Raw genomic sequence first — 13,133 nt, forward strand, 5'->3', positions numbered from 1 at the left:
ATTCCATTGCACTGTCTGACTGTCTGTAATGACCATATTGAAATGACTGTAATATCCATTGATTGCATTGAAGCACCTCGTGATCCATGTGTAAAAGTTGAATCTGATTGTACTTTGTGTGATGGCCATTTAGAAATGTTTTGTAATGTTCAGATATTTTATGAATAAAGTATATTTTGAAAAATATAAACAAGCCTGCCCTTAAAAAAGTTTCACACCTGACGTGATTTAGACCTTGGAGACGTTTTCTTGCCTTCAGCCTGGATTATTGCACTCTGCCTGCTTGTTAATTGTCTCAATAGACATTTAAATGGTCAATTAAAATGGTGGACGGGTTCCTGACCTTTTGGCCTGCCCGCTCATGGCATTATCTAAAACGAGCGTGACAACTTCGGAAACACCGCCTGTCATCATGTCCACAAGGAAACGTTCCCATTCACAGAACGTAAAATGTAGGCCAACGTTCGAGTCTGTGGGCCAGCACAGTGCCAAAATGGGCAGACTTGGTCCTGGCAAAGGTCTTGTGGTCCTGAGGAGGGAGACTGGATGCCAATTCCTAGGCAGGGAGAGATCACCGCTGTTGGGCTGCAGGATAACAATGGAGAGAAGCATCTCCCCACTTGCCAGATTTCATTTAGTAACAACGCAACTCCACCACACCCCGCCCCCACGCACCCCCCCCAGGACGTCCCAGGCACCCTGTGGAACTCCAGTCAGCTTATCCAGCCCCGGGGACTTGCCTCACATGAGCCGGTCAGGGGCTCCACAGGCTAAGGGGAGCGTCGAGTCGCTCAGCACCCTCTGTACCAACCTTTGAAAGGCCATCCCACAAAACCCTGTGAGCATTCTTACTGGCCGGATCCGGACTGAACAGAGAATTGTTATAGGCTTGGGCTGGAAACTGACACCCTGTGGATCTGAGACCAGGGATCCGTCATCGGCCAGCAGCCCCAAGAGCTGCTTACGGACCCCCTGCCTTTTTTCCAGTGAGTAGAAGAAGGGGGAGCCACAGTCCAGGCCCTGAAGGAGCCGGATCTGTGACCTCACGAACACACCTCAGGACTGGATAAGCTGCAGGTCCCTCAGCGCATCCTTCTTCACCTCATACACCTTCCACAGGGCCGGGTCCTCATCGGCCTGACTGAGTACCGGTGAACCCGGGGTCAAAATCAGAGACGGAGGATGGGGAGCCTTCCCCTCCCCAACCACCATCCAGTGACCCAGCCTGTGAGACTTTCCCCTTCCCCCACCTCCGCAGTGCTCAGTGACCCAGCATGTGGGGCCCTCCCCACCCCACCACCCTTCAGTGACCCAGTGTGTGGGGCCTTCTCCCCCCAATGCCCAGTGACACAGTGTGTGGGGCCTTCTCCTCCCCCACCACTGCCCAGTGACCCAGTGAGTGGGACTTTCCCCTCCCCCACAAAGTGACCCAGTGAGTGGGACCTTCCCCTCCCCCACACAGTGACCCAGTGAGTGGGACCTTCCCCTCCTACACCCAGTGACCCAGCATGTGGGGCCTTCCCCTCCCCCACCACCGCCCAGTGACCCAGTGAGTGGGGCCTTCCCCTCCCTCACACAGTGACCCAGTGTGTGGGGCCTTTTTAATTGAATCCTCGACCAGGTCGAGCAGGTCCTGGGGATATCAGCCCGTGGCTCCTGAGGAATGGACGTCCCCCGCTGACAGTGTGTGATAATGGGAGGGAGGCAGGATCCGTGAAGGACACCAACCCCTCATCTACAGAGGAACAAACCCCCCTCCCCCACCCACATACAAGAAACAGTCTTTATTTGGATGAAGGGATAAAACCCTCATCCTCCTGGATTGTTACTGTCCGGGGACAGATTTTCAGTGGTTCTGTGTTTTCACCCCCATCAGTGTTTTCTGGACTGAAGTAAGGATAGAGTTTCTCAGTGAATGTAGCAGTGAAAGTGTAGATATGGGACTTGTTATCTGAGTTATAAAAGGACACCTTCCCTCCCTCATAATCCAGACAGACTCGAATCTTCCTCGGTTTCACACTCAGCTCTAAGAGTTTCCATGATTCCTCACCAGCCCAGTATTTATTCCCCTCTCTCAGGAACGTTGTCCAGTATCCGTCACCTGGATTCAGGTAGGTTTCCCCCTTCCTATTGATGGATTCCTTGGCCACACCCACAGTCCATTCAGTCTTGTTCCCCACCTCCACCTCCCAGGAATGTTTCCCTGATGTGAATCCCTCTGATCCCAGGACATCGAGATAGGGATCGAATCTCTCCGGATTGTCGGGAAGCTGCTGCCGTTTCCCGGTGTCTCTCACGTTCCTCAGGTCCTCAGACAGGAGAAGTTCAGGATGGGCTGTATTAGGGTCGAAGGTCACTGGAGCTGGGAACAGATGGACACAAATAAAATGTTAGTCACACTCACTGTAACTTTCACAGCCGGTTAGTGATTGGGAAAATCAGCAATGAACCAGAATTAGAAATTCACCCCCGGGGAAGAGTTTAAACAGAGCACAGGGGAAACGGGAAGACGCTGCCCGGGGGAAGGTTTTACCTGGTGCGCACATCCTGCAGTGAGGCTGAGGAAACCCTGTTACAGAGAGGGGCTGGGGGAGGGGGAGGGGGAGGGGGAGGGGGAGGGTGACAAGGCCCCAGGACTGCACTGAATCAGGGATCTGCAGTTTCTGGAATGGAGAGAGAGAAAAGAGAGACAGACAGGCAGAGAGAAAGAGAGAGAGACTGGAGGAGAGAGAGATGAGATGGAAAGAGAGAGAGAGACAGACAGGGAGAACGTTAGAGAGAGAGAGAGAGAGACAGACAGGGAGAACGTTAAAGAGAGAGAGACAGACGGGGAGAACGTTAGAGAGAGAGAGACAGACAGAGAGAGAGAGAGACTGGAGGAGAGAGAGATTGAGAGAAACAGAGAGATGGAGAGGGAATGAGGGAGAGAGGAGAGAATCAGAGAGAGAAAGAGAGAGAGAGAGAGACATGGAGAGCGATGGAGAGAGAGAGAGAGGTGCTTGCAGAAAGAGAGGGAGAATGGCAGAGAGAGAGAGAAAGAGGCTGCCAGAGAGAGAGAGAGAGAGACAGGCAGAGAGAGAGGGGGGCTGGCAGAGAAAGACAGACAGGCAGAGAGAAAGAGAGAGACTGGCAGAGAGAGAGATAGGTAGAGAGAGAAGCAGGCAGAGAGAGAGAGAGAGAGGGAGACAGGCAGAGAAAAAAAAGTGAGGGAGAGCGAGAGACAAGATGAGAGCATGAGACAGGCAGAGATAAAGAAAGAGGCACAGAGAAAGAGGGACGGAGAGGGGCAGAGAGAAAGGTAGAGCGAGAGAGAAGGGTGAGTGAGAGGTGAGCAAGAGAGATGAACGAGAGAGAGGCTGAGTGAGAGAGAAGGTGAGTGAGAGAGAGAGTGAGCGAGAGAGGTGAGTGAGAGAAAGAGAGCGAGAGAGAGAGGATGAGTGACATAGAGATGGAGAACAAGAGAGAGAGAGGGAGGGCAAGAGAGAGAGAGGGAGGGCAAGAGAGGGGGTGATCGAGAGTGATAGGGCAAGAGAGAGGGAGGGCAAGGGATGGTGAGGGAGATCTAGAGAGATTGAGCGAGAGAGAGGGTGAGCGAGAGGGAGGGTGAGCGAGAGGGAGGGAGTGTGAGAAAGAATGTGAGTGAGAGAGGGAGAGTGAGATAGAGAGAGAGGGAGGGCAAGAGTGGAAGAGCGAGAGAGAGGAGAACAAGCGAGAGGGTGTGAGAGAGGTGAGTGAGAGAGTGGGTGAGTGAGAAAGAAAGGGTGAGCGAGAGAGAGAATGGTGGAGAGGGGGTGTGGTAGTCAGAGACAGAGAAGCAGAGAGATTACGGAGACAGACAAGCAGAGAGAGAGAAAGAGACAAGCAGAGAGAGAGGAAGAGATAGTATCTGACAGTGAGAGAGTGTGACAAGCAGGGAGAGAAAGAGAGTGAGGGAGAGGGTATAACAAGTCCACAACAGGTAGAGTGAGAGTGCATCAGACAGAGAAAGAGTGAGAGGCAGTGACAGGCAGAGAGGACGAGAGTGCGACAGACAGAATGATCTCACAACAGGCGGCGAGCAAGAGAGGGCGTGATAGAGAGAGGGAGACAGCAACAGGCACAGAGGGAGAATGCAACATTCAGAATGAGGTCATGACAGGCAGAGAGGAAGAGAGAACCTGATAGGCAGTCAGAGAGGGAGAGAGGGGTGACAGACAATGAGAGAGCGTCACAGGGAGAGCAATGGAGAGAGAGACGTTTGCAGAATGAGGGAGAATGGCAGAGAGAGAGAGAGAGAAAGAGGCTGGCAGAGAGAGAGACAGGCAGAGAGAGAGAGACAGGCAGAGAGAGAGGGGCTGGCAGGGAGAGAGAGACAGGCAGAGAGAAAGAGAGAGACTGGCAGAGAGAAAGAGAGAGACTGGCAGAGAGGGAGATAGTTAGAGAGAGAGGGGCTGGCAGAGAGAGAGAGGCAGGCAGAGAGAGAGAGGGAGACAGGCAGAGAAAAAATAGAGTGAGGGAGAGCAAGAGACAAGGAGAGACAAGATGAGAGCATGAGACAGGCAGAGATAAAGAAAGAGGCACAGAGAAAGAGGGAGGGAGAGGGGCAGAGAGAAAGGGAGAGCGAGAGAGAAGGGTGAGCGAGGGAAGGTGAGCAAGAGAGGTGAGTGAGAAAGGGTGAGTGAGAGAGAAGATGAGCGAGGGTGAGCGAAAGAGAAGGTGAGCGGGAGAGAGAGTGAGCGAGAGAGAGAGGATGAGTGAGACAGAGATGGAGAGCAAGAGAGAGAGTGCAAGATAGAGGGGATGAGAAAGAGTGAGAGGGCAAGTGAGAGAGGGAGGGTGAGGGAGAGGATGAGCAAGAGGGAGGGAGTGTGAGATAGAAGGTGATTGAGAGAGTGGGTGAGCGAGAAAGAAAGGGTGAGCGAGAGACAGAATGGTAGAGAGGGGGTGTGGTAGTTAGAGACAGGGAGGCAGAGAGATTACGTAGACAAACAAGTGGAGAGAGAGAGACAAGCAGAGAGAGAGGAAGAGATAGTATCTGACAGTGAGAGAGTGTGACAGGCAGGGAGAGAAAGAGAGTGAGGGAGAGGGTATAACAAGGCCATGACAGGCAGAGTGAGATTGCATCAGACAAAGAAAGAGTGAGAGGCAGTGACAGGCAGAGAGGACGAGAATGCGACAAGCAGAATGATCTCACAACAGGCAGCAAGCAAGAGAGGGTATGATAGAGAGAGGGAGAGAGCAACAGGCACAGAGGGAGAGTGCAATATTCATCATGAGGTCATGACAGGCAGAGAGGAAGAGAGAACCTGATAGGCAGTCAGAAAGGGAGAGAGGGGTGACAGACAATGAGAGAGAGAGTGTGACAGGCAAAGGGAGAGTTGGTGTGACAGGTAGAGAGAGAGAGAGAGGGCGTGACAGGTAGGCAGGGGGAAGAGAGAGAGAGAGAGAGGGTGGTGCAACAGGCAGTGAGAAAAGGAGAGGGCTTGATAGGCAGTGAGATAGTGAGGGTGACAGGCAGAGAAAGAGGGGTGGGACAGGAAGAGAGAGATTGAGCGCAACAGGCAGAGAGCGATGGGGTGTGATGGGCTGAGAGAAAATGCAACGGAGATAGAGGCACAGGCTGAGAGAGTGAGAGGGGGCATGACAGGCAGAGAGTGAGAGTGTGCATGACAGATGGAGTGAGGTCATACCAGATAGGGAGGGAAAGGATGTGACAGAGAGAGAGAGAAAGGCAGAGAGAGGAGGGGAGAGATGGAGAGGGAGAGGAGGGGAGAGAGAAAGGGGGAAGAGGGAGATAGAGAGACAGACGTCATATGTTGTTGTATTATCTGTATATACCTGTAAATAGCTTCAGGGAACTACTTATCTCAAACTAATATGTAATTTGCAAGTGTTCCAGGAGGCCACATTTCACAGCTGCACCAGAGACTGAAGCGATTATGTATGTAACCAGTTCAATTTGCTTCTTCTTTTGAATCAGACAGGGTGGCAAAATTAAACACAGAGTTTTTTTATCTTTACAAACATAAAGTGTGATTATTAACAACACTGGAAACCAAAAGACAACAAGGACACATGGAAAAAAGGGAGAGAGTGGGAGACAGGCAGAGTGAGAGAGAGAGGGAAAGACGGGCAGAGAAAGAGAGAAAGTGGGGAGATAAAGGCAGAGAGAAAGAGGCAGAGAAAGAGGGAGAGAGACAGAGCGAGATGGGGAGAAAGACAGCCAGGCAGGGAGAGAGAGACGGGAAGAGAGATAGGCAGAGAGAGAGAGAGAGAAAGACAGGCAGGCAGGCAGAGAGAGAGAGGTGAAGAGAGACAGGCAGAGAGAGAGAGAGAAAGACAGGCAGGCAGGGAGAGAGAGAGGGGAAGAGAGACAGGCAGAGAGAGAGAGGGGAAGAGAGACAGGCAGAGAGAGAAAGACAAGCAGGCAGAAAGACAGAAGGGGACAGAGGAAGAAATGGGGAGACAGATTGAGAGAGGCAGAGTGAGAGAAAGGCAGGCAGAAAGATAGGAAGAAAGAGAATGAGAGGAAAAAAGAGCAGAGAGAGGGTGAGAGGGGCAGAGAGTGGGAGAGAGAGAGAGGCAGAGAGGGAGGAAGAGAGAGAGGCAGAAAGGCAGAAAGAGATGGGGAGAGAAACAGGTGGAGAGGGGGGAGAGAGTGAGAGAGAGAGACAAGCAGGGAGAGTGAGACTGGGAGAAAGGAGGGAAGAGAGGGACAGGCAGCGTGTGAGAGGGGGAGAGAAAGAGGAAGAGAGAGACACACAGGCATAGGAGAGAGGAAAGGAGAAGGGGAGAGGGAGAAGCAGAAGAGAGAGCAAGGCAAAGGAGGGAGAGAGAGGGGTAGAGAAAGAGGGAGAGAAGTGTGGGAGAAGGGAAGTGAGACAGAAAGAGGACCGGAAAGAGACAGAGACAGGCAGAGAGGGAAGACGCAACTGAGAGAGAGAGCAAGAGGGCATGACTGATGGTGTGAGAGAGAGAGACGGAGCAACAGATGTCAATCAACACAATCAGCACATGTCAATCAACACAAAGCACCACTGATTCCACATAAAGTTCCTACCCATCCTTGGTCCAAAGTCAGATTCTACCTCTTTCATGTCTATGGCACATTCTTCATCGTCATGGTTGACGACTTTACCAAATACCCCATTATTCGACAATTGCACAATTATTGAGCATAACTGCTGCACACAGAGCTCTTAAGTGCTATTTTCAGTTCGCTGGGCCTAGAGAGATCATTATGGATAATGGTCTGCAATTTATTGGTAAAACATTTCGTGACAGAATGATAGATGAGAAATAGAGTATCAATCACACTACTTCTTCTCCTCATTCATCTAGATTGAACAGCCTATCTGAATAAATGATTCACACAGTGAAATCCCTAATTCCCAAATGTAGACAGACCAAGCAAGGTCTACACATTGCAATGTTACATCTCAGAGCAACAACTTTAAGTGCAACTATTCCATCAACGGCAGGGCACATGCTTGACGGACCAATGCATACCAACTTACCAACTCTTACCCACTCGAGTTCCTCAGAACCTAGAGAGCAACTTTTAAAACTACAATAGAAGATGGCTAATGTGCACAATAAAAATGCAGGTACAGAATTGTGAAATTTACAGTTGGGACAATGAGTTTGCATCCAGGATCCTACAGGCAACCAGCTGAGGTGACAAGGATTTGTTCAGAATCAAGGTCCTATGAAGTCATTACACACAAAGGTGCAACGGTGAAGCATAACTGGAAACAAATCAGATCCATTCCAGTTCCTCAACCACCATACAGTCCTATTGCATCCAGGACAAGAACCCAAATACAACCAGGAACAACATCCAAGAATGACAATCCCACAGATCACCGTGAACAATTAAAGAAACCTCCAGACAAGTTTACCATTACAAGATCTGGGAGTGCCAGCAGATTATCTTTACGCTTTAGAAACTCACAGATTCATCAGTTCTATGCACTTGTGTAATGGGGACTAAACAGGAGAGAATGTATTGTAAATAGTTATACTTCTTTGGAAGGGGGGTAGGTGACAAACAAACAGAGAGCAGAGACTGTGACTTAAAATGAGTGAGAGAGATAATGTGACAGGCAGAGAGAGGGAGAGACAACGTGACAGGTAGAGAGAGAGAGTGTTACAGGCAGAGATTGAGAGAACTTGTGGTGGGCAGAGAGAGAGAGGGGGGGTGAGATCATGACTGACAGGGATAGAGTGTGTATGACATGCACAGAGAGAGAGGGAGAGAGATATAGAGTGACTGGCAGAGAGATTAAGGGTGGGAAGGGCAGAATTAGTTCATGAAGGCAGAGAGAGAGAGAGAGAGAGAGAAAGGGCATAATAGGCAATGAGAGAGAGAGGGAGAGGGTGAGAAAAAGAAAGGAGAGAAATATGCCAGAGAGAGGGTATGACTGACAGTGAGGGAGAGAGACAAATAAAGAGAGAGGGAGATAGAGAGAATGACAGGTGCAACAAAGTCACGACAGGCAGAGCGAGAGAAGGGGCACAACTGAGACAGTGAGAGCATGACAGACATAAGAACATAAGAAATAGGAACAGTAGTAGACCATTCGGCCCCTCGTGCCCGCTCCACCATTCAATAAGATCATGGCTGATCTGCTTGTGTTTCGAATTCCACATTCCCATCTACCCCTGGTAACCTTTGATTCCCTTGCCTAACAAGGATCCATCTACCTCTACCTTAAAAATATTCAATGACCCTGCATCCACCGCCATCTGAGGCAGAGAGTTACAAATGCGCACAATCCTTTGACAGAAAAAAATCCTCCTCATCTCTGTCCTAAAATGGCGATCGCTAATTTTAAAACAGTGGTCCCTAGTTTTGGACTCACCCACAAGGGAAAATATCCTTTTCACGTCCACATTGCCAAGACTGTTCAGGATCTTGTAAACTTCAATCAAATCACCCCTCACCCTTCTAAACTCCAGTGGAAACAAGCCCAGACTGTCCAAACTTTCCTCTTAAGACAACCTGCTCATTCCAGGTAAAAACCTAGTAAACCTCCTTTGAACCACCTCCAAGGCTGAGAGAGAGAGAGCGCGAGTGTGTGCAACAGGCAGCAGGAAAGCATACGATAGGCAGAGAAAGAGAACGTACGACTGACAGAACAAAATCACAACAGGCAGAGAGACAATAGGATCTTAAGACATAGGAGCAGAAATGAGGCCAATCAGCCCATCGAGTCTGCTCCGCCATTCAATCATGGCTGATAAGTTTCTCAACCCCATTCTCCCCACTTCTCCCCAAAGCCTTTGATCCCCTTACCAGTCAAGATCATATCTATCTCGGTCTTAAATACACTCAATGACCTGGCCTCCAAAGCCTTCTGTGGCAATGATTTCCATAGATTCACCACTCTCTGGCTAACGAAGTTTCTCCTCATCTCTGTTCTAAAAGGTCTTCCCTTTACTCTGAGGCTGTGCCCTCAGGTCCTAGTCTCTCCAACTAATGGAAACATCTTCCCCACGTCCACTCTATCCAGGCCTTTCAGTTTTCTGTAAGTTTCAATCAGACCCCCCCTCATCCTTCTAAACTCCATCGAGTATAGACCCAGAGTCCTCAAACATTCCTCATATGTTAAGACTTTCATTCCTGGGATCATTCTCATGAACCTCCTCTGGACCCTTTCCAGGGCCAGCACATCCTTCCTGAGGTACGGGGCCCAAAATTGCTCACAATATTCTAAATGTGGTCTGATCAAAGCCTTATAAAGCCTCAGCAGCACATCCCTGCTTTTATATTCTAGTCCTCTTGAAATGAATGCCAACATTGCATTTGCCTTCCTAACTACCGACTCAAACTGCAAGTTAACCTTAAGAGAATCCTGGACTAGGACTCCCAAGTCCCTTTGCACTCCATATTTCGGAATTCTCTCCCCATTTAGAAAATAGTCTATGCCTCTATTCTTCCTAACAAACTGCATGACCTCACACTTGCCCACGTTGTATTCCATCTGCCACTTCTTTGCCCATTCTCCTAACCTGTCCAAATCCTTCTGCAGCCTCCCCACCTCCTCAATACTACCTGTCCCTCCACCTATCTTTGTATCATCTGCCAACTTAGCCAGGATGCCCTCAGTTCCTTCATCGAGATCATTAATGTATAAAGTGAAAAGTTGTGGTCTCAACACTGACCCCTGTGGAACTCCACTAGTCACCGGCTGCCATCCTGAGAAGGACCCCCTTATCCCCACTCTCTGCCTCCTGCCAGACAGCCAATCTTCTATCCATGCTAGTACCTTGCCTCTAACACCATGGACTCTTATCTTACTAAGCAGCCTCCTGTGCGGCATCTTGTCAAAGGCCTTCTGGAAGTCCAAGTAGATAACGTCCATTGGCTCTCCATTGTCTAAATGACTCGTTACCTCCTCAAAGAATTTTAACAGATTTGTCAGGCATGACCTCCCCTTGATGAAACCATGCTGACTTTGCCCTATTTTACCATGCACTTCCAAGTATCCTGAAATCTCATCCTTAATAATGGACTCTAAAATCTTACCAACGATCGAGGTCAGGCTAATCGGCCTGTAATTTCCCGTCTTTTGCCTCACTCGCTTCTTAAACAGGGGGGTTACATTAGCGATTTTCCAGCCTTCTGGGACCCTCCCTGACTCCAATGATTCCTGAAAGATCACCACTAACGCCTCCACTATCTCTTCCGCTATCTCCTTCAGAACTCTGGGGTGTAATCCATCTGGTCCAGGTGATTTATCCACCTTCAGACTTTTCAGTTTTCCTAGCACCTTCTCCTTGGTAATGGCCACCATACTCACCTCTGCCCCCTGACTCTCTTGAACATTGGGGATGTTACTCGTGTCTTCCACTGTGAAGACTGACGCAAAGTACCCATTCAGTTCCTCCGCCATTTCTTTGTTCCCCACTACTACTTCTCCAGCGTCATTTTCCAGCGGCCCAATGTCCACTTTTGCCTTTCTCTTACCCTTTATATATCTAAAAAAACTCTTGCAATCTTCTTTTATATTACTGACTAGTTTACCCTCATATTTAATCTTCTCCCTCCTTATTTCTTGAGAGAGAGTAGGGGAAGAACAGAGAGAATGAGAGAGTGAATGCAATTTGTAAAACGAGGTTGCGATAGGAGAGAGAGAGAGAGAGAGAGGGAGGGAGCTCAACTGGCAGAATGAGGTAGAGTGAGAAGGAGCAGCGAGAGCGTAACATCAGGGTGGTACAGGAACAAGCAGCCACACGAGATGGACACTTGGACCATGGGTCTGAATTTTTCATCCGTTGGGCACGCGCTAGAGTCAGGGGACTCAGAGTCAAGACAGACTCGACCCACACACCCCTAGTTTACAGAAATTCCAACCATCAATGAAATGGTGTCAGCACGAAAACACTCCCCAGGGTCAGGCCCATGTCACCCAGGGAGAGGGTGTCCTGGGAAATTCATCAGTAAGGGGCTGCACCCAGCCTGATTATCCTTGTCCACTCAGGTATGATGAGTATGATAGACAATGTGTAGATATTATAATGGAGGGAAAGAAAGGTCGTAGACACAGGAGTGTCCAGCACGGTGGTCGATTCACCCTCTCCTGTGATCTACAGGAGAATCCATTGTATTGGGAAGACTTACAGGTGACAAAGTTGCTGGAGCGATATCCAAACCCTTAAGTTTTAAGGTGGGACCCCCCGCAAACAAAGTGGACGTGTGTTTTAGTGAGATGGGACCAGCCTGGGATGGGAATTTTAGGTTCCGATTGGAAGTTGCCTCTCATGCTAAATAATTGTTTGTGGGGTGGAATGGATAGCGGACGAGGTGTTGGTTATTCCTCCACATCATGGTGAGACATGGGTTATGACATCAATAGGATCCTATTATTTAAAAACTCTGAGAACTCAGAAATAGGAAATGTATAGGACTGTAGTAGAATAAAATAGGGAAGTCTCCATTGTTCACAAACATGATTGTGGATGAGTGACTGGGGGAGAAGTCAGGATAGAGGGAGACCCCATGTCCCAACCAAAAAACACTACACTTTCCCTAAGGAAGTGGGAAAGACCTGGAAAGGGCTGTAGCCTCCCGAATGGAACAGGGAGTATTGGGTCTAGGATGACAAATGTGAAAAAGCTTTCATTAAACAGAAAATGGGCTTGCAGACTGGCCTAACTGTGGGAGCTGTGGACCCTGACAAGGACTTTTATCTGGAAGCTGCAGCCACCAACGTCAGTTTCAGTGACGTCCTTCTGCAGGAAACAAACGGTCACTTGTGACCAGTAGCCGATGTGCCCAGAGTCCTAGCAGACGTGGAAAAGGGGTTTTCCCTCTGTGAGTGACATCTGTTAGTGACCTGTTGGGCAGTGAAACATTTTACTGTTTTCACCAGCACCCATTACTGACCCAGCACAACCCAATCCGACTATTGTTGGACAGAAAATGAAAGAAGGAACAGGATCTAGTGCAAGAATAACCAGATGGGCTTTCTTGCGAAGTGGGAAAAACATTAAGGTAAACAGAATGGATGACCCTAAACTCACAGCTCATCTCAACTCTCTGGGAGAACCCCATACTTGTACCATACAGGGGGTTTGGGAAACTGAGGGAGGATTCAAAGCAGGAATCCACCCTGAGGGAGAGATATTTATGTTGACGGCTCTAGTTTTTGTTTGTGGAATGACACATTATTACTTTGGTACATTAACTGTCATGCAATCGTCAGTGATGTGGCATTCTGGATATTTGTGTATACCTACATGTCAAATATAACCCCCAAATAATTTTGGAATATATATATAACAATGACCTTGTAGTCTTTGGCATGAAAAAAGGGGGAAAAAATGAAAAGAGAAACAGAATGCTGTTTCCACAAAGGGAGGTTGAATGAGCAATATTTCTTTCCAATACTATAAGTGCCCAGTAGGTGGAGGTAGTCACTGTGACTATTGGTCACATCTGAGTGAAGGAGAGTCAGATAAAGGGTCAGAAAGGGGTCTGCCTGGCAATAGCTGAACCCAACCTGAAACCCCCACCTAAGAAAAAATACGTTTAAAAGTCCCACAACAGAGGTTAAAACTGCTCAAACAAATGAATAGGAAACATTACAAAAACAGAATTACCTGGAAAAAGGTAGCAAGTCTGGCAGCATCGGCGGAGAAGAAACGAG

General features: G+C 48.9%; 1 protein-coding gene across 3 annotated transcripts in view; it reads right to left on the bottom strand.

Moving 5' to 3' along the window:
- Nucleotides 1-1,310: 1,310 nt before the first annotated feature.
- LOC121291953 (zinc-binding protein A33-like) overlaps nt 1,311-13,133 on the bottom strand; it is a 39,998-nt gene continuing 28,175 nt past the window's right edge. Inside the window, exon 6 of one of the 3 annotated variants that reach the window (XM_041213640.1) lies at nt 1,311-2,362. In XM_041213640.1, coding sequence (XP_041069574.1) covers nt 1,785-2,362 — 578 coding nt within the window. In that variant the 3' untranslated portion in view covers nt 1,311-1,784. The remainder of the gene's footprint in view (nt 2,363-13,133) is intronic. The other 2 variants (XM_041213638.1, XM_041213639.1) reach the window with 2 other exon arrangements.

Source organism: Carcharodon carcharias, chromosome 19 (assembly GCF_017639515.1).
Source record: "Carcharodon carcharias isolate sCarCar2 chromosome 19, sCarCar2.pri, whole genome shotgun sequence".
In the NCBI taxonomy this organism is placed as follows: domain Eukaryota; kingdom Metazoa; phylum Chordata; class Chondrichthyes; order Lamniformes; family Lamnidae; genus Carcharodon; species Carcharodon carcharias.